At 39.6% G+C, this 22,140-nt stretch overlaps 1 protein-coding gene across 11 annotated transcripts in view; it reads right to left on the reverse strand.

The window, feature by feature from the left end:
• LOC116995259 (solute carrier organic anion transporter family member 1A2-like) overlaps positions 1–22,140 on the reverse strand; it is a 40,997-nt gene that overhangs the window by 4,771 nt on the left and 14,086 nt on the right. For 9 of the 11 annotated variants that reach the window (XM_033057784.2, XM_033057783.2, XM_033057785.2 and 6 more), the window contains 9 exons: positions 9,943–10,041; positions 8,710–8,851; positions 7,232–7,364; positions 6,417–6,523; positions 4,519–4,665; positions 4,134–4,232; positions 3,474–3,707; positions 1,321–1,485; positions 290–485 (listed from right to left, as the gene is read on the reverse strand). In XM_033057784.2, coding sequence (XP_032913675.1) covers positions 290–485; positions 1,321–1,485; positions 3,474–3,707; positions 4,134–4,232; positions 4,519–4,665; positions 6,417–6,523; positions 7,232–7,364; positions 8,710–8,851; positions 9,943–10,041 — 1,322 coding nt within the window. Of the gene's footprint in view, positions 1–289; positions 486–1,320; positions 1,486–3,473; positions 3,708–4,133; positions 4,233–4,518; positions 4,666–6,416; positions 6,524–7,231; positions 7,365–8,709; positions 8,852–9,942; positions 10,042–10,665; positions 10,834–22,140 lie in introns of those variants that run through there. The other 2 variants (XM_033057790.2, XM_033057791.2) reach the window with 2 other exon arrangements.

A 22,140-nucleotide genomic window follows, 5' to 3' on the forward strand; every position in this document is an offset into this window, starting at 1 on the left:
GGGGATTTTTTTCCCCTCTTTCTGAAATTGCACTCATGTATGCCTGATTTGACAAACAATTTTTATTTTCACCTGCAGTTACATGATTTCACTAATTGTATTAGTCAAAGAATTAATATGGACATGCAATTACATTAGTCTTGACATGGCTATCCTACAGTCTCATGCAAGCAAAAAGCCTTGAGAATTTCCAACAGGAAACTGGAAAGGAGTTCCTGGCTGATTCTTGACAAGAAAAATCATTCTGGTGTCTAAAGACTCAAGTCCCCTTGAGTTCCAAAGAACGTACCCTTGATAGGAAACTGTTAGACCAGCAACTGGTGAGGTATCACAGACAGTCCAATAGGCAGCAAAGTAGAGAAGGTATTCCAGCAAAGATACCCAAAAAGCTATCTTCGCAGCCTGATAGCTATTTATCTTGAATTTCTTCATGAATAAGCCACCAGAAAAATACCCAACGCAGAGAACTGGTAAGTTGTAAACACCTATTTAAACAAGTGAAACTTCCACGTTAAAATAAAGGAGACCATCAAAGCTGCTCTACTGTAAGGTAGCTAGACAAGTAGCTACTACAGCTGCCCTAAGGGAAGGTTGTTTGGCAAAGATTCAAGGAGTGCCTGCAAACTGAATAATTTCACTACAAACAGAAATGCAGCTCTGCAAATTTCATTTGACATCCAAAACCTCTGCCAAAGTCAACAGCAAGTAAGAACTACTTGGGGAATAAGCTACAGGGTAGGACTAAAATAATTAATTGGAAAATTGCAGTCTAGAGTTGCACTTCAGGTTCAACTCAAAAAACAAATCAATTGTTTCAATCCAGCCTCTCCAGCTGACTGAGAAATGTAACAAATTTATATTTCTGCTAGTGCACATCTTAATATACATCTTAAACACTCTGAGCATCACAAAAAGGAGGAACAGACATGCAGTTTAGAGATGAAATTACTGAATCTACTCTCACACTTCTACATTGATTGATACTTTCATGAAGCAAATTCTGACCGAAAGACACGTTGGAAGTGGTTTTACACAAACACCACATGGCTTAGTTTGATATCAGCTGAATTTTCTGAGCCAATCCAGAAGATGAGAATTGGATTACAAAATTCTGCACAAAAAACCATTAGCTATTTAGCAGAAAATGCATTCACATTTAAAAATGGCTTTGTAGTGGGATAACCCTCACCAGTAGAAGCATTTACCCTCAGAATGTATACGTTAACACACATGAACATACATATCTATGGAAAAATATAGGTAATTTGGATAGAGACATCACTAATTGATAGAACAGAGCAAACCAAAAGGCAAACATACCGATTAAGAAGATGGCATCTGATGCAGATTTTCCAAACTGCTGTTCCAGATATTTGGGCATGAAGGATATCATGCCATCAAAGGCACTGAACTGTAACACAGTTATGCATATAAATAACACATACACGGGGTTGTGAAACAGAGCCTTGAGGAAGGGGATGAAATCTGGAATGAAAAAATGCCATGAGTTAGTGTGCTGCTTCATTAAAAGAATGCTTTTTCAGCATGGCTCTGGGGGAGAGAGGGGAGCAGAAATGGTCCTGAACTGGATCAGACTACATCTTGTGCTTTGCCAGACACCACAGCTCAGATTACCCAGGCTTAGCCCAGGGTACTCTGGCACATCTTCTCTACGCAAAGATACCCTCATATAGACACACATACCTGTGCAGCTATTGCTTATAAAAAGTAATAAATCACAGCAGCAACAGCTACTGCCACATCTTTCCTCCCTTTTCTCTCATTTCATGCCCCAGAGCATTCATCAAAACTCCTGTCCTGCACTTGGCCCACAAAGGGGTGCAAACACACTACAGAGATGTGACAAACTGCTCCCGGAGACTTGAACATTGATTTTGGCTTTCGCTGCTGGGGCAGAAGAAGCCTGAAGAAAGCTGTGACCACAGTTATTCCCACCATCCTCTCAAAATCTCCATCAGCCAGTTTTCAGCCAAGGAACCATCTGAGAAACTCATTTACACAGGCCTTTTCTCTGCCTAATGCCCATTAAGTCAGGACTTCAACCATAAAAAAGCACCCAAATTCTCCTTTGTCTAATGTTCTCTGTTAATCAGTGTGCTGAAAGAAACTCTGCAGCTAAATATATGCATCTACAAAACAATAACTGGGCCTCAGTGACAGTGGGCGCCTCTTAGGATGGGGGTATATCTTTCAGAGATAAGCAAGTACTTCATGAGAAGATCTGCATGCAAATCTTTCGAAAATTAGTCAAGTATTAGAAACCCTGTAAATAGGCTCCATTATTTACAGATGCAGTGACAATTTTAATCAGAGCTTCTTAATAAAGTTTAATGGTTATTATTTCTGTTTTAGGTTACTTTCAATTATAAGAAGATCAAGTTTTGACTTGCAACCCCTGGTGATTAAGAAGTTGTCTGAATATGTCCTGGTCCATAGGCTCTAAGTGGTTGAACAGAGGTTGGACCAGTGACCTCCAGAAGTCCCCTGCAACCACAAGCTCCTGTGAAATGAAAAGGTTCTACATTCAGCATATTCAGGGATAGTAAACATTCACATCAATGCAGGGAGAGAATGATCATGAAAACATATGCACTAAGGACCCACAGCTGAGCTGGGAACCTTTCCTCTCTAGAACAGCATTTTATTCATGGATTCATTTAAGACTATGTGACAACAAAGACACTGTTTATCAAACTAAAATTGCAGTATCAGCCAAGACCTAAGCACTCACTCAGGGTATGGTGAATTCACAGGACCCAGCTGGAAATAGCAGAGAGAGGGAGCTACCATACAGCACTTTCTGAAAATGAAGGTCCTGTCAGAGGGCCCTGAGCAGGACAGGATCAGGAGACTACTCTGAAGATCATAGCCTTTGGCACAGTTTACTTACTTGCATTTCCAACCAGAAAATGTAAGAAGGATGTTTCCTTCAAATAAGGAAGGAAAAATAAAACCTCCTAGAGATACATAGATTTGAAAGACATGGATGTGAAAGCTGCCAGTGGTAGCTTGAATAAAAGTGAATAGAAAACATCTTTGTTCAACAGTAATTAAATGTTTAAGAGACTTAAGTTATGCACAATTTTACATTGGGTTTCTGCTTTTCTGCATTGTGAATGTGGGGCACCAGCAACCAATATCTACAACTCATCCACAGCTGACTGAGTTGTAATACTCCTCACCAGATTTCAGTATTTTAACCACCTCATGGGAAAAAAAGACATACATACACCTGAAATGCAGGGGGGAAAAGGAAGGAGTCCAGATCCCTGACCTATGAAATCAGTCTCTCTCTCTCTGCAAGGAGCCATTCTGAATTCCTGCACAAAGCCTTTGAACTACAGAGACAGCAAAACAGAATAGGCATTGCGTATCTTGGGCCCATCTTTAATTACACAAGTATACAGAGTTCACACTAAAGTAAGAGGGAAATAAAACATAACGTAACTCACCTTTAGCAATTTCATACATGGTCTGTTTAGCTTCATTTTTATCATTTTCTTGCAATGGTGCTACACTTTTCTCATTTGCCTCTTCAGGTTCATTGGTTTCACCTTCCTTCACAAGAGACTTGGGCAGAAACCAAAATGGTATTCCCACAAGAAAGTTCAGCAGCGCACAAATCAAAATGCCCAGCCACCATGCTCCAACCCAGCGGGCATCAGTAGCTGTTATAGTTATCTCATCTACAATAAAACACAAAAACAGACATCTTGGATCACTTGATCACATTCTTTGCTATCATTTTGCGCTCTCCTAGTCATACGACAAAAGCATTTTAACAATTCTTAAAATGAGGTGCCTTAAAATGAAGGAGAACATTCTCCAGTCTTTTCTAATATTACTAATTTTCTGGCAAACTTCAGTGGTTTGTATTAAATTAATTCTAGCCCTTTCCACTGTTAAGCCAGATGACATACTTTTTCATCTAATAATTTATAAGCAGATTGATTTATGTATATATGAATTTTGTAGGCAGACCTTCCATTCTAAAAGAAACAGCAACAAACTCAGGTAGGATTAGCAAATACTAGCAAGAAAATATATTTTAGTTCTGAAAAAATACACGAACTATAGACCTAAAAATAATGTTTTCTATGTTCACCTATTACCTGCACCTACTGATCCGATGTCAACAAACAGCTCCGCACAGAATGATGCCAACAATAAACCAAGGAAGGGGCCAATTACAGTTGCTGTATGTAGACATCCTAGAGTAGGAAAAAGAACACAAATTAGAAGCCAGACATAATTATCTTAGAATTGTTACATATGGTTAGGACAGCTCTACTGGAAAAACATATGCACCTAAAAATGGTCTAATTCCAACAAGTTTCTCTGTGGTTAAATTACAAATTCTACAATATTATTTAGATAAGGCAATAATTACTGTTTTCTGTCCTCTCTTATTAGACTGAAAGGCACAATAACACTCCTCGCTTTTGTTTTTGTGTGTGTGTTTGGAGGAGGGGACTTATCACAAGAGGGTAGATTTACCCAGGTAAAAAGGTGAATTCCCTGCTTTGGCAAAGTCCTCCAAGTAGGAAATGCCTAAAGGCATGATGGGTGTTTCACCCACTCCTCGAACTATGTTTCCAACCATCACAAATATCCACAGCAAGGACCCAGGCTCCTTTTCACATTCTGTGGACAAAACAAAAAGTCAGAAGGAATGTTTTAGTCCCAACTACTAATGAAACCTAGAGACAAAGAACTGACCAATGGCTTAAGCTTTGGTGGGTAGGTCTGTCCTATTAAAATGGAAAAAAAAAAGAACTAGTCAGAATAGTTTACTTCCTTTTTCTCCTTGAACTGGGATTTCTTCATCCCATAACCTGCTTCAGATTCCACTGCTCTCTCCCACCTGACCATGCTGAGAATTCTCAGTGCAAACTCATTAACAAATAAAAACCAGCTTTGTTAGCAGCAACTGCTGTCTTTCTGGGTGACTGGCCATAGATGAAACCTAGATCTTGTTTCAATGTCAGATTGCTGTCAGCAAACAAGTGAAGCAATCCACATGCAGGTGAGGCCAAATTCAGTCCAGTTTTCACTTGATGCAGAAAAGGGACTCATATACATCAATATTGCAGTCTTGCTTGTCCATAGACTAATAGGGAAACTGACCTTACCCAAGGATATTCACAGGCTTGATGATTTGTGGGTTCTAGTGTGCATATTGAGTGGCTGTAGATAATTTCAATGAAAATTATCTATCTTTCCGTGCCTTTATTCTTGCATGTATAAAAAGGGAAAATACAGTATCTGAAATCTTCAGGTAAAAGGTTAATTCCAAGTGCTGCTAGGTGTGCACATTTCACAAATTCTTTTTGCAAAGATGGAAAGAATTGATATCTTATCTGACAAGTAGCCTTGGAAAGCTTGGAAGCTGCATCCACCACTAAATGGACAGACAGAGGAAACTCCAGCACAATGCTATGGTTTGATGGCACTGCATTCAGACAGTGTTACAGCAGTGTGATTCAGCTTCAGCACACCCTGAAGGAACTCCACCACAAAGTTTAACTATGAACTGCAGGGTTTGGGTCACTTAACTTTTACCATCCACCAAACACCTAACTCTGCAGCAATCAGAAGGCTCACCCAAGATGTAATAGCAGTACATAGCATGAACTCTGTACTGGGGTGCCTTGATGGTGCTGGTATCCCCAGGTCTATTCTCTTGCCCCATACAGCAATGGACATGCTCTGCTAGAGGTCTGGGGTCTCCTTTGCCCAGCTGTCAAGGGATCCTAAAGGGATGGCTCAGACTGAATGCTTCCCTTTGAGGTAGCTCAAGACCCAGGAGCCTGATCCCATACCCTCAGTGTGATAATTTTGTGTGTCTTCATAACATGGTTTCCTCTGAGCCCTTAGATTTCCCAGTAGTTCCTTTACACGCACACTCCTAGGGCACGTACATGTTTCACTCTCACAGGAAAGTTTTAGCCTAGTTTAAACTGTTTTCTCTAAAGAGAAGGGAGATTTATATTTTAGTTCTAGATCTATTTCTCATTCTTTTATATCCTATGTGATACAATAAAAAAACATCCTTATACCTCTTACCCACTGCTGAAATACGCTTCCCACCTCCTCATGCGATCATAGGATTTCAAGTCAAAAAGAGGAACATTTGCCAGAAAACCTGGTGTTATACTATCCCAGAGAAAACTGTCAGGGATGTTAATTGCACAGCCTGGGTAATGTGAAAACTGCATCAAAGAAATATTTTCACTCAGGAGCCAAAGAAACAAAGGCCAAGAAATTTCCTGACCTCTAGTTCCTAGGCCATCAGAGAGTACTGATCAAAACCAAAACCAATTGTTAATAATAAAAACCCATTTATTCAGATGCTCTAGACACAAACATTTTAATACACAGAGGAACAGTCATACCTGTTGATGGTTCCTCTGTAGGCAAAGAGGACAAGTTTTGATTAACAAGGCATAGAGGTACCACTGAAAAATTCTCTTGTTGTGAAATGCTGCTTTCAATATGATACCTGTTGGAATCAAAGGAAAGCATGTACAGGTCAAGAAGATATTAATGAGAATCATCTCATTTGTCTACCCTGGAGTAAGGGAGCTACCTATTAGAAGAGTGCATAGCTGTAGGAAGAAGGGAATCATTGCCAAAAGTTAACAGAGAGTGCTGCCAAGGCTGTCAGAGCCATTCCACAACAAGATAGAAAGATCAAAAAACACCTTGTGGATTAAAACCTACACAAGCTTACATTGGTTTTTTTTTTTTTTTTTTAAGGCAAGTAAAAAAAGTAATTTTAAAGAAGTTGAGGAATCAGTACCATCAGTAGAGGTTTGTCAACACAGCATGCAGTATGATCTGCCATCCAGGTTCCAGACAGATCTTTGGACATCACCTTCAATTGTCCGTGCAAGCAGGTAAGAGCTAGCAGTGTCAAGTGACAGCATCACAGCCCACACCACTCAGGAGAGCCCACACAAGGGGCAGCAAAAGGATGAAGGCAAATGCAAGGGAAGGTGCCCACCAGAGGGCTGACTCTCCCCAGAAGGCGATGACTGACTTTTGAAGCCATCTCAGGAGCAAAACCAAACAAACTGCTCTGCAATGATTATGTTGCATCCGTGCTCAGCAAGGTCTCTCCCCATAAATAAACCACTCAGTGGAAAGATGCATGGATTAATGCAAGTAAGGATGGCAGAGGTTGTGGCGAGTTCAGCAAAACACTTACCTGCCAAAGAGAAAATGAGGAAGTGATATCAAAAGACATCCAAAGGACAGAATAGTGCAGCCCAAAGCAATTATTCTGGGTCTGTGAAGCTTTGCTCCGAAGTAACTCACAAATGCTATCAGCAGCAAGTTACCTGCAAAGAGAACCTGGATCACAATTTACAAACCAAAGCATCCCAACATCTTTCAAGGTGCAACACAACTTTGAGTCTATTTCGTAAGCCCAACTTGTTTCTTTTCTTGTCTTGCAAAAAGTATCACTAGACAGGGAACTGCCTACATAGTGCAGTAACTCCCTGCTATGTATGATCTTTTTTTGGAAGAGTTACATCACATGAAAAGAATATGAGCATAAAGGGCAAAATGGAAAACAGATCACAGTAAGATTTTTGAGTGCACCTTTATATAGAAGAAATTTCCCACTACTTTGCATAGAGATCAGGCTCAGGGACTGCAGAATAACAGCTGTTTTAGGAAGTTATTGCTCTAGGATACCTTATTTTGTAATGTGTAGGGAAACATGGAAGTGCATATCGTAGTGGTTTTCATAGTGAAAATAAACACAAGAGGACAATAAAAAAGGAATTAAATATTAAATATTAATTAATCGCTTAAGAATAAAAAACAAAGGTCTTTTATACCTAGTACCATTTAAAAACAAATGTACTAAAATCCTTCATTTTCCTCTCCTCCACTTAGAACTAGTTAATTGTCTCCATTTATTACTATGCAACTAAGAAAAGAATCAAGCTTCACGTTACGAATCAGGTCCTGTAAAAATAGCAATTTGATAATTGCACACCTACTAATTTTGTGGGTTTTTTGTCAGAAGAACAAAATCATGTCTCTGGGTGACAAGTGCCATGCACTGAAAGAAAATAATGCCTTTTTCATGTAATTTCATAATTTGTAAACAGGCTTGTATTGAAACAGGGGTTTCAATGACTCTTCTAGACTACATTTAAATTTATCACTGGACAACAAAGTTTACTGGCAGGCAATGTAAGGGGCACTAAAAGTAGAACAGGAAACCTTCTTTGCAGGTACAGTTGTACAAGTATGAAACCTTAAAATATTATTGAGTTTAGGTAAGGATTCACAATCCACTCCAACAGAGTTTAAACACAGGAATTGTAAAATACTAAATAGGATCTTAAATTCAAACAAAGTTTACATGGTCACTTTTCTTCAGAAAGATTCAATACACATCTCATAAACTAATTCTGTTTTGTTAGTTGCCCTGCCATATCTTATGATAGTGCAGAAATTAGCTGCACCAGTTTTTAAACCTAGATGCACCCATTCAAGTGCTCCTATTTGTTTCCAAGGCATGAAATGGTTACATATGAGCTCCAAAGAATGACAGAGCTGGCCGCTATTGTCACAGACAGTAACTGAGCACAAATGAGAGTCACCAATACATGCTCATACCACATATTACATTTTCAAAGAACCAGAAAAATTAAAGTGAGAGATTACCAATTTCAAAGCTTCCATTAATGATGCCCACTAAAGAAGCTGGGATATTAAATTGTTTCTCTATCTGGGTGTACATGCTGTTCATGTAAGCACCAGACATAGTTTTCCCAAGGAATGCAAGTGACAGTGCCAGCAGAAATACCTAAGGAAGAGAAGAACGCATAAACAACTCAAAAGTACATATTAATGCTCAATGGTTATTTCCTCCAGTGAAGGTGTGCTTCCAGTTTAAAAAATGAGCAGCTCTGTTCCACTGATGTGCAAAAATCCCATCATCTATTATTTTTCTAGAGTTACGGCTTCACTAAACAAAAAAACAAAAAACAAAATGAAACCAAAAAACAAACAAACGCCCAAACAACAACCAAAAAAACTTTGTTCTTCATCTTCTCTCATTGCCTAAGACCCTTCATAAGCCCCAAGTCCCATTTACCCAGGCAAGGCAGCTGTGTGCCTGCTGCAAGGTTGCCACCTGCAGGACCTTCCCACACCCTCTGTTCATCTCAATGACAAATTGCTTGCAGAACCAAGATCATTTCCTTGGGCTGAATTACTCAATCCAGGATCTGTTCTCCCATCTCAGCAGAGGTCAGGAGGCCACAACAAGCAATTTCAACCAAAAGGAGTAAATAACACATCCTTTATACAAGACAATTAGTAGCAACTGACAGTTAAAAAGTTAAAATTAACGAGTGCAATTGTATTGAAATACTTATAACTTCAGGCTTCTTTTTAAAAAACATTTCGGAAATTAAATCAACATTACTTTTAAACACATCTGCTGCAAAAGCTAAAAAGCAAAAGAAGTGTATTTAGTTTTTTAATTACTATTTTAAAAACTCAGGTTAAAAGACTTTCTAGCATTGCTTGACAACTTGAATTACTATTCAAAACCAATAGCCAATTTTTATTGCCACATCCCAGACAGTAAGACTCATTTCACAGCTTTAAGAAGGAAGGGTAAACATGCGAGATGGGGGGGATTATACAAATTCAGTGGCGGAGCTTCAAAGCAGCAATCAATCAATACCTCCAGCACACCAGAGTGCAAAGTTCAGGGAGAGCAAAAACCAGCACAGATGCTTACCAACTTCTTTGACCTCAGTTAGGGCATTAAGGATACAAAAGAACAGGTTATCCATTAATTTACTCTAGGCTGCAATTTCTACCAAAATACTGTAAAAGCAACTAATTACAGTTGTGTGTTCTTGCAAAACTGCTGAAATATTGTACCTTCAGCTTGGAAATGCAGCAGATTTTGTCCTCTGCACGTGGCTTCTCAGGCTCCTTCATGTTGCTTTTTTTAATTGATACTGATGTCTGTTTTGGAGTCTGTCAGCCATCCCATTACAGTGTTGAAAAAGATGAGAGAAAAGAACACAAGTTTTTTGTCCCATGTTGGAAAAATATTTTATTCCTTCTAAGAGATTTGATATTTTAGCATTTTCTTTGAATAATTGCAAACTGGATTGCAACAAAGCCTACAAGCCAAGGGATTTTATTCCAAATGAAGTAACTTGATTAGAAGAGAGACAATCTCTTGACATTAGAATTAGATAAAAACAAAATAAAACCAAAGCCACCAGACCAACTCAAGTTCTAAATGGACACAAAACAGACTCCATTCTCCTTTCCCTCCCAAGATGTTCAAAAACATTCCTCTTTATTCACCTGCCTACTTTTACTCATCTCCATCTCAACTTGATGATTTGAGAATGACAAGCTGCCTGCTTTTTTAGCATTTCACATATATTCCAAGAATGTGTTCAAAGAAAGAGGAATATATTCCAGGGACTTGGACATACTTACCTGTAAAAGCCCAGACACATCTGAGGGTTTGCACAGTGAATTAAACAGGTCTCATTCTAAAGACTCCATTAAATAAAGTTACGCAATACAGTTCCCTGCAGCCTGATGGAGTAAGGTGAAGAAAACCAGGCCAAGTCAGAGTCTTACCTGACAGGAAGGATGGACACAGATTAATTTCCTCTTTTTTTGTCTTGGACACACTTTAAAAGTGATCCTGCAGCACCTGCTCTGCTCTGTGTTTTCCACTTCATTCAGGGCTGGGGAGCAAGCTTGACAAGCCCACCAATAGGACTCAGCTGCGTTTCAAATTCTTCAACTCGGCACCCTCCTGGTAATTCTCTTCAAACATTAATTTCTACAACAATGTTAATCCTCTCAAATGTGTTTCCTAACTAACTTGATTCCTAGCAAATTCACTAGGCATTAACTCCTTCTGTAGCTTCTCCCTTCCAGTTTTTAAAAGCATAATGTGTTAGTACAGCATTCTTGGAAATACTTTACAATTAACTGTAGGTGGTCAAAACTCCAACAATTAGCTATGATAGATACAGAGTTCTTATTTCTGCTTTGCTCACAGATACTTCCACAAACTGTGTTCAATCACAGGACTAAAGCGTGCTCATACAGTTTTTTTTTTCCTTTTGCAATTTGAAATAAGATTTATATCCCAAGGAATAATTTATACCTTATCTAAATACTGCTTTTCTCTGAAGCTCACCAGCAATACCAGAACTTAACAGCAGTGCCCTATACCTGTTCTCTTTTAGGAGCTGGTAAAGGGATTCTTTGCCTTACTGCACCAGTCCCTGCATTTCACCATCACACACTGGGAGCATCATCTGGCTAATTGCAGGATGTCTGTTCTGGCGCTCGAAGATAGCAGACAGCAACCTGTTACCGTTTGACTTGGGGAATCAGACACATCACACTGCTCTTCATCCAATTACAGAACAAAATAGCATTGTTCACCTTTAATTATTTATACCTTTTCTCAGAGCATAAATTATCATCCAGAAAGAAAAAAAACTAATTCAATAATTTTTTTACTTGAGGATTAAGACTATTAATTGAATCACAAAGTAGATGGAATTATTATTTCCAGCTCTGTTACTGAAATTACTTTCCCCAGTCTTATAGTATTTTGTGGTCATACTTCATCAAATGTTACTGAAGCCAATGCAGACTAACAGCCTAAATTGTCAGAAAGACACAGGTGCATAACAGCTCAGGTGCATCCATACCACACTAAGTCCAGATTAGAATTTGAATTGCCATTTCTGTGCCTAAAGATGAACAAAGTGTGTTCCCACTCCCTTCTCCCACCTACGTGCTCTCCATTGTCCATGTGTGTTCCCACTCCCTTCTCCCACCTACGTGCTCTCCATTGTCCATTCCTCTTGTGTACCTTGTTTACACTCTTGGGCTCTTCAGACTCGTCTGCAAACCTCTTTAGCTCATTAAACAGGCCAAAAAATAGCTATATTAAAATACACTTACATTAAAGTAGTTATGCAAATTCTGCCCTCAGATTCTAACTGACCTACCAGCTCTCATGTAAACGCCTGTACCTGAATCCCACTCATAGGCCTGCAATGTTGACTGAAATTCCAGGGAAGAGGGCAGTAAAATTCCTCCCTGCACTTGTGCACTGAGTTGGTGACCTATTTATGGCAGGCTAGGAAGTTGGCAATGACACCACAAGTGCCCCTTCCAGTCATCTCCACGGGCAACCAGGAAGGCAGAGAAGTGATCAAGGACACCCACTTGGCAGAGTGCACAAGGGGTTCTCATACTGTGGGCAGCTCAAAGCAGCTGCAGGACACACAGCATCCCAAGAGACCTGTGCTGAGCAAGGCTGGCTTAAAACCAAAGCAGATCCTTCCTGGGTGGACCAAAACAGGCTTGTTTGGTGCAGTTGACAACAGCAGGTAGGCACTGAGATATCATTTTGGTCCCCTGTGTCCCACACAAACCCAGAAATATATCTTATGGTTTTAAATCACATTTCACTCTAGCTAATAAAAAGAACAAAAGCACCCAAATATCTGGATTAAGTTGATGATGCAATGTTTTCCAAGTTGTCTTGCTTAAGTCCCAAGAGGATGTTCTGCTACCAATGTAAAATTCATCTTCCATTTAGCTCAGCTTAGTCATACAGATAAACTGCCACATCTTTATTTTGTTTACAGGGTTAAAAAAAATCACGAAACATAACGATTCAGAAAGTAATTACAGTGTCAATTTTAAACTAATTTATTTTTCTGGTTGCAAAAAGCTTTTTGAAATCTTGTTTTACTAGTACAGTTCAAAGTGTTACTCAAATGCAATTACACTAACATTAGACTGAGACAATGGAAAATACTCTCATGGCAAAACAATTAGGTACTTACAGTTTCGAAAAGGTTTCTGCAAAAAAATCACAGATACAGCACACTTGAACTTTAACATTAAATCTACATTGTTGAAAATTAACCAAGCACGGGGCCAAGCTTGTGTTTTTGCCAAATTATTTCAGCAGTGCATTTTAGAGTGCTGAGATGTGACAGACATGGACTAAGTGCTTGGAAGGAAAACTAAGTCCACCTCTTCCTTTTCCCTGAAAAAATAAAATTTAAAAAAAAAAAAAAAGCCAAGGGCTACATCTGTGTCAGATCTCTGAGCATGAAGTGACGACACTCCTGTCCACTGAAGACATTCAGAGAGCACCCACAAGTTAGAAAGGAACTTTAGGAGTTCACCTAAGTGTGTAAATCTACAGGCTGGGTGAAGTTCTAGGAAGGGTGACATGGTGAGAAGGGAGGAAGGGAATGAGATTATGTTACTGATTACTGGATATTACAAAATCAGAGAGCAATTTAACCAAGCTTAAATAGTTCTATTTACATGACAAGAAGGGATAATTTGACTTCAATTAAGTCCATTAGACATGACACCTAAGAATCAATAGATACACCTTCATGTCTTGGTGCTGAGATAGGTTTCATTTGTGACCTTGAATCCCTTGTTGACACTTGTGTTTGTCCCCCTCCCAGAAAAAACTACTAATGCACACTAAAATCCTAAATGCCAGGTGTAAAACTTGTGGTGAGGGCAGGACTGGGATTCAGAAAAGCCTCAATTGCTGACATGGTATCCCCTCAGCTCTCACACATGGGAAAAACTCTCAAGTAAAAAGCTCTTTACATGCTTTTCATGTGTGAAAAGCCTAATACTTCCTCACAAAATACACATTTTATTAGAGCTATAGCACTGCTTTCCGTTTTCTGTTTCTAATGGTCTCCAAATCACACCTGATGTCTGCCTATACTGGGATTTGGCCTGTGCAACTGAGCAAGAAACAGTAAGCATATTCCCACCTTTGATCCTCTATCAAAAAACTGAGGTAAATTCTTATTTCTCCCTAAGGTATTTCAACAGTTTTCTTACATTTTCTATTTTCTTCACTTAGCCACTGCTCCAATTAGGAAATTTAAAAATCCTCTGACAAGACAGTAAGACAAAAAACTGTGGTCCAGGCTGCAAGGATACTGCCCACTGAAATAAGCAAAATGGGGGAATAAAAGCCATGGTCCTGGAGTTTAATAAATTATTAAACAACAATTAAATAAACTTCACAGACATTTAACAAACAACATAGAGACATCACATACAGGACTGCAATTCTGCAATCTCTGTACCATTATTCTGTTCAACAATGATTTCACCTCAGGGCAAGTAAAGTTCAAGATTCAGACCAAACAAAGGAATTTAAAAAGAAAGAAACTAAATATTTCCAGTCAAATAAACACGACATTGTAGTAGGCACTTAAAAATTTCCTTTAAATATTTATCTCCATGGCAGAAAAATTAACCCAGGAGTTATTTTAAGGAGCAGTTTAAGTGATTTATAATTGGTAACAGATACAAATTAAATACCTCTTCAAGAAGAGAGGAGTAGATATGTGACATTATCACATGCTCCTAAATGCAGTTTCATATTCAGTAAATTTATGTAAAATTCAATAGATAAGGAATTTACCATTGTTCTTGTTTGTGATGAATTCGTGGGTAATAAAGCATTACAGAGAGTCTATGACATATTAGCATACAGAATTCCTTCTTCTCCATGGGATTTCTGGTAAAGGGGTAGCTCTAATCATTCAAATGCTTCATTATAAGGAATATACCTCAGGAACATCAAGTATTTGTACAGAATCAGGTATAACCTATTCTTAGAAAGGAGTTGTGTTGAAGATACTTATCCAGAGTCTCACAGTAGGCATTTGAGTCAGATATTTCCAGAGAGTAATTTATCCCATTTTAAAACAGCTGTCTAAAATAAGTGGGAGGCAGAAGCTCTCTGGAGGTTCTTCTTTCTTCCCTTTGATTTAGAAGTCTTGAGAGCTTAGCTTAGTCTGGATAACTAATCTTTAGACAGATAAAGATCAGGTCAGCTGACACCTATTCTGTTTATCTCTCTTTATGCCATTTTAGATATACTCATCTTGGCCAAGGAACAAAAATCCTGTCAGCTAGCATCTCCTAGCCTAAGGTCAGGACCCACTTATAGCTGCATGTGCAAACTCACAGAAAATTCAAACGGATAAAAAGTGTTTTTACAGAAATCAAAGTTCTCAATGAAAAGTGCAGAGTAGTTATTGGTCCTAGTCTAAATCATATGCCATGATAATTTACTACCAAATGCACAGAAGATATTTGTGCCCTCTAAACACGACACATGATTTTGAAACCACTGAAGACCAAGTAGCTCTTTAACAGCACTTCAGCTGTAAGCAACCACTTCTAATGCATGAAAAGCTGGGAATGTGAAGTCCTTCTCCACAAAACTACATCATCCATGGGTTGCTTATCCCATACGACATGGCACAGCAAATCAGATCAGGATACCATGACACAGAAGGTTCACCATCAGTTCACAGGTGGACTCAGGGCAATGTTTAAAACCATTTTATTTCTCAGAGGTATCTGTTGAGATCTGCTTCTCCAGCAGTGCAATAGCTCAATAGCCGTGTACCTCCCAGCCAAATGGAGGTCAACAGGGAGAATCTCTTACAAGGACAACACAGAATTTGCTTTTCAGGGTTGTGTCCTGACCTGAGTACATACTCCAAAACCTTTACTGCAAACTTCAGCCTTTGAACAGACCAGCATAACTGAGCATAGCAACCTCATGACAAAGGTTCTTTCACATTTTCTCACCTTTAACCTGCTTGTAGGGGTTCCATCATCAGCATAAACAAAAAAAAACCTGCTCAAGATATTTTGGGAACCTATTTTCTCAGAAGAAAGGAGGAAACCAAACAAAGATATAATAATTTAACTGATTCTCCATTAATCAAAAATGCATTAATATAGGCAATGTTTATACCAAACTAAGGTAATCAAGAGGAGCCACAAGGTCTCTTTGTAGTGACTAGTGAAGAGACTCAGAGGTAAGAACTTGATCTACTCAACCCAGGTAGAAAACCATCCATCTGCATTTAATAAAAAAAGTAGGATGATTTTTACCCTGTATGTGCAGAAACACAGAGAGGCACAAAACTTTCTGCTCATTTTTAATCTGAACTCATATTTACTTTGACAATCCAGTAAGATGTCCTTCCCTTTCACCTCAATAGAGTTCATGCCAGCTACAGCCTAAATAAAAATTCAGATCTGTCTTCAACTCTGCCATCAACTCTAGTCATCCCTTTCAACTCGCGACTGATCAATTTTTTCTTATGTAGCACAAGAATAAGAAACAGACTTGGCTAGAAAGCATTCAGACCCATACCTTGGACATAATACTGCACAGGTATAAAACACTATTCCTGTCTGGTTTCATAACTACTTATCTATTTAAACCATACTGCCATAACAGTTTCTCCTTTAAGAAAGCAATTTAGCACATTGATTTCCACTTGTATGGATTTGGGGGCTTTGCTTTTGTTTTGGCATGCCTTCTAGCCTTGCAGCAACATTTATGAAGACATGAAATTCTTTATTCTTCATAAAATCTGCTGCAAGTCTGGAAGACATTCTGTTGTACAAACTAGTGGTTTTAAGTGTTAGAAAACATAAATGTTTCAATCATCAAAAGAGCTTTCCAGAATGCTGAAAACCCAATTACAGTAATTTCAGACCATAAGGCACACTGGACTATAAAGTGCACCTCCGAGAGCCGGCAAATTTTGCAACTTTGTACATTATATAAGGCCACGGGACTATAAGGTGCACTTTTTTTTTTTGTAGTGAGGAGCTGCGCTGCGCGCAACAAAGTAACGAAATAGTAACGGAATCCCACAATCGTGGAGTTTACTGGCAGGTGCTCAATTTGCAAACATTTTTCACAGATTGGCGTAGCCTTTAAACGCAGCCCCAGGCGCCCTCCCCGTGCCATGAGCCTCGGCACTCCCGTCTGCCTGTGGCACCAGCCGGTGAGGCGCAGCTCAGGGCAGTCTGGGGCAGCTCGGGGCTGCCTGGGGTCTGGGTTGGCTCAGGGTGGCCACAACTCGTGGCTCCTGTGGCCACCTGCTCCCTCCCTCCCCGCACAGCTTGTACGGGGAGAGAGCGGCGCCATCCTCTCCCCGTATGAGTTGCGCAGGGAGAAAGCGGAGCGACACCACGCTGGCCCCGTGTGTGCCATGTGGGGAGAGAGTGGCGCTGGTTTCCTCCCTCCCCACGCGGTGGCCGGGGCCGGCGACAGCTCCCTCCTTCTCCGTGCAGCGGCTCCCGCCCCCACCTCGCGACTCATCTCTCCCGTGGCACCGCCCCCCCATTGCAGCTCACACTTCCGGGTTGGCAAATTTCGCAACTTTGTTCATTATATAAGGCGCACCGGACTATAAGGCGCACTTCCAGATTTGGGGGGAAAATTTTAGTCAAAAGGGTGCACCTTATAGTCATGAAATCACTGTATATACTTTTGGGCAGTACTTCCTAGTTAAACTACAAAAGGATTTGTTGTGTGATCAGGTCATCAGCTTTCCAGTAACAAGGCATATGGTCTCAGGAACATACTTTGAGAAAAGTTCAAGGAACACATGTACTGCAGGTTGACTGGCAGTTCAAAGCTTCAAAGTCTCTCTGGAGTCTTTTCTTCTGAAGAATTACATTACCTGTGATTCATCAATCAGTGCTTTCTGTAGTCTGACAGAATTTCACTTTGACTATCCATCAAGTCAACAAGGTTTTTGATGTGTGATAATATGCTTTGTGTGCAGAGACACCATCAGGCTAGGTGGTTAAAGGTGATATTCCTGGCCTTTCCAGGTACATTTTACTTAGCTCAGTCCTAAAAAGAGTGAAACATCTGAGCAGAAGACCCAGTATCTTTCAGAAATCGGGCACATAGCTAGGCATGCACCTATAAGCACAGCCATCTAGCTACAAACATCTCATTTTTAAAACATAGGAAAATTTCCTAAGATCCCCTGAAACAGAGACTTTCTCAGAAAGGTTAAAGTTGTGTGAAATACACATCCTCTTTAGGCTCTCTACATCCTCTGTAGTGAAAATTAAAATACTGACTCCAAATAACAGTGTAGCTTTAAGAGTCTCTAATAAAAAATACCTCACCTCTGAGGTGATAACTTCTACTGCTATTTCAACAGTGGATTTTTTAACTTGTACAATTTCTTATGAGTATTATAAAAGGCAGCAGGATGACACATGACTTAAAGCAGTGATCCATAACACCACAAAGATAACGCCTGCTTATCCTAAAAAATAGTTTAAGAATGTGTTAGCCCCTCATTTACACTAAGTGGTATGAAATGTTCTGTCGACATGAAATTATATGTGACATGGTCAACACTGCTCATTTTTAAACACAACGCCACTAAGCATGAACACAACTCCAATAAGCATGTGGGAATGTGATAGCTCTCTAAAATGAAAAGAGCCATTTGCAGCCCAGGGAAGCTCCCTGAAAACTAACAAAACCAAGCCTACAGTCACTACAATCATGGTCACTAGCCAGAGTGGAAATGCGTAGGAATCCTGCAAATCAAGAAAAATAACAATAACAAAAAAGATTACCTATGAAGACAGTAATTTATGTAACAGAAAACATTACAAAATCAAAAGCAGAACACAAGATACCCATTCTAAACATACAGGAGACATTCAATACCTATAGATTTAAAAAAAAACTTGTCCTGAAGTCTGTGCATCTCTGCTGCTCTGCACAAGGCTCTTTTCTGAATCAAATGCTTCCATAAGGTGACTTTTCAAATTTTGCCATTGCAATTTCATCATTAATTGGTACAACGTGCGTTAATATGAAATTATTTCACTAAGTTAATGACTGAAAGGTTCTAGAGTCTCATTTCCCCACCTTGCACTAAAGCTGTGCTTTCAATTTTCCACTGGGTGTTTGGCTCAATAACAATTTATTGCAAAAAAACCCCACCTTTTTGACTAGCCACATCACCTGCAGCTCCTGAAATATTTGTGAGAGCTCACATTTAAGTTCTGACTTTTTCACACCATTCCTGAATTGTGTTATCAAGGATGAGCTCAGCCAAAAATTCATTTGTTGCTAAACAGAAGGAAACAGCAATATTTGGTTTAAAAGACACAACCAAAAATCCACTATATGTTTTCAGATGGATATGATGAACTTCTAATAAATTTTTAATGACTGCTTATAGTAGAAAGAAAATTTCATGTTCCATGTGCTTCTCAAAGTCTTTTCTCATCTCCAAGCAGAATGAAAAGATCAGCTCTTGAACTCACATACAATGATCCAAGTATACTGTAAATTCAGCCCTACTACACCTCTTTTTGAAGGAGGGCTATCTTATTTTGCAGCTGTGCATGATGACATACCATAAAGTCAATTAATGTTTCATGGTATTGTCAACGTAAATTCTCCTACGTAACCTCATAGAATGCATCTACCCTTAGTGAAAAATTATTATGAACGTAACGGATCCTCAGTTCAGCACACGTCTTCTTTTTAAACAGCAGGGAAAACGCCACTATTAATAGCAGAGCTGTCAAGACAGCATCATCTAAAGGACTCAGTGTGTTTCAAGACAAAGCCAGATTGTCATCCTCTTGCAGCAGTTGGCAGACACAAAGAAAAAAAATATATTTTTTAAAACTGGGATAGTTTAAAAGAGAACTTACTTAAAGCTTATGCACTGCAACATGTATGAAAGGTGGCATGAATCTGTGCAGAATTCTTTTGAAAACAGCACTTTCTCTAAGAGGTGGCTGATTTCATATGCCTTGCATTTGCCAGTGATTCACCTGCAGTGGAATAAGTCTGGGGAGCATAGGGAGCAGTTCCTGGTCTCACTGCATCTATTACAGATGTGGGGACTTCACACAGTTACACTTAGTAAATCAGAAACAGCACTTTCACACAAACATGTAATTCCGCTCTTTTCCGTAACAGGAGCAATTTAGGCAGACTTCATTCTGTCATTCAATAGCTTAGGGGTGGCTTAACTGAGGCCTTCCAAAACCTGAAGAGAGTCTAAAAAAAAAGATGGAGAGAGAGTTTACTAAAGTATGAAATGACAAGATCTAGGGGAATAGCTTCCAACTGACAGAGACTAGGTTTAGGTGGGAGGTGAGGGTGGGCAGGCCCTGGTACAGGGTGCCCAGAGCAGCTGTGGCTGCCCCTGGATCCCTGCAAGTGTCCAGGGCCAGGCTGGATGGGGCTGTGAGCAACCTGGGATAGTGAAATGTGTCCCTGCCATGGCAGGGGGTTGGAACAGGGTGATGTTTAACATCTCTTCCAACTCAGGCCATTCTGTGATTCTGTAATGCCATTTAGTCACCTTGCACTTGCTTTTAGCAAGGCCTTTTGTTTTGCTTTGAAGTACACACGAATACACCACATGCTAGAGAACTCCCTACTCTATTGTAGTAGTGGCAGGTGACATTCCAGCAATACCTCTGAAACCTGAACACCTTCCTATACATTAATTGCTGTAGGAAAAGACCAAAGAGAATTAGCATAGTAGAAAGCAATGGATGACTTAGTTTATTGTTACAATTATGCCAAGACAGTCTGGCCTGGAATCACCACCAATCCTTTATTACATATCTTCTTGTAATGGACTTCCCTCAGGCAATGCTGACTCCTTACCTGACAGGCAGCTCCACACAGCTCTGGCTCCTTCTCTCCTCTCTGCATGACTGGCTAACCCCAACCTATCCATTACCCAACCTGTCCCTCACACAGCATCTTCTTACCTTGTCTGTCCCTTGCACAGCCACATGTCCCTTCCTCCTCACAGCACAGCCAGCAGCCTCCAGCCCAAACTCCAGTAGACTCTTAGCCTCAAGCTCCCACACAAACTACAACTACAGCCACCTAGCTCACTCTTCAATAACACCCCACCTCATTGGGCAGGCACAGATATTTATCAGTAATCAGTAATCCTCAGTAATCAGTACAGCTGGAGTTCATCAGGAGAGATTGCCTTCTCGACTACCCTTCCAACCTGTTTTCCCACAGTTTACCACAAAAGAACAGTATTTCTATTTCATATTCATATTTATCATTAGCACTGTTTAGAGCCCTTGGGAGTGACATAGGTAACCAAAAAGGAATCCTGGTATTGCATTTAACTTCTAGAAACAGGTTGCAGGAGAGACAGGGGAAAAGCAAATCAAAGAAGTTAAACCTCCTGTTGTATTCAAAGGAAAATTGTTGGACACAATTAAAATTCTATCAACTGTAAGTAAGAATGGCACAAGGAACTACAGCTCAGCAACCACCTCACTTTCAGTTCTGACTTTTCTGATCTAAACACCGAGTTTATTTCTCCTGCTTGAGGGGTTCCCAGCTGTAAGCACTGATTTAGCACAAACTGCTGAGCTCATTCTCAGAGCAGTCATTAGCAATAGTCCTTTCAGGATACATCATTGTTCTATCAGTGGCATGAGCTGAGTAACAAAATACATCATAAAAGTTGGTTTAAAATACTGTTGACTACCCAAATTACTTCTTGTCATTTGCTCATCAATTCCATGGACAGACACTGTTTATTTCTGAATCATCTTTTTTTTTCCAGTGGGTGAGAAATGAATAACTTTCCACACCTTACCTCTCAGCTGCTTCTTACATATTTCTTCCTCAAGTTTAACATCAGTTTTGGGATCAACAAAAACAGCTCTTTGTATTTTTATCAGCACTGAAATGGCCCACATGCCACATGGGTAACAAATGAAGTTGTGCTAGCAAAAGCATACTTGAATAAAGCACTATTTGAACAAAGCTGTTACACACAGCTTAAGTGCTAACAGTAAAAAATTAAAACTCCACACACACCACAAAGTGCAAACACTGTAGTATTCAATAACATAGCACCAAGCAACAAATACTGGAAGAGAGCATTATGGCCAAAACTTTCAGACTTTGCCCATCCAAATGTAAAAATGTAGGGAACAATCAAGGTTCCTAATCATAATTGTGCAGAGTGATTTAATGCTCCCTCTGATGTTCCACAGAGTTTGTAGTTGCTACAATAGTGTTCTGATAGCCAGGCTCATGAATATCAATTCTAGATATTTTAGGATATATAAACCTGACTGACTCTTCTAACTTCAGATTCGGCCATTTGTACTTGGACTTTTTCAGTGATGCTGATACTATCAATGAAACCTCCTTTTTATGCTCTA

This window comes from Catharus ustulatus, chromosome 4, assembly GCF_009819885.2.
Source record: "Catharus ustulatus isolate bCatUst1 chromosome 4, bCatUst1.pri.v2, whole genome shotgun sequence".
Classification (NCBI taxonomy): domain Eukaryota; kingdom Metazoa; phylum Chordata; class Aves; order Passeriformes; family Turdidae; genus Catharus; species Catharus ustulatus.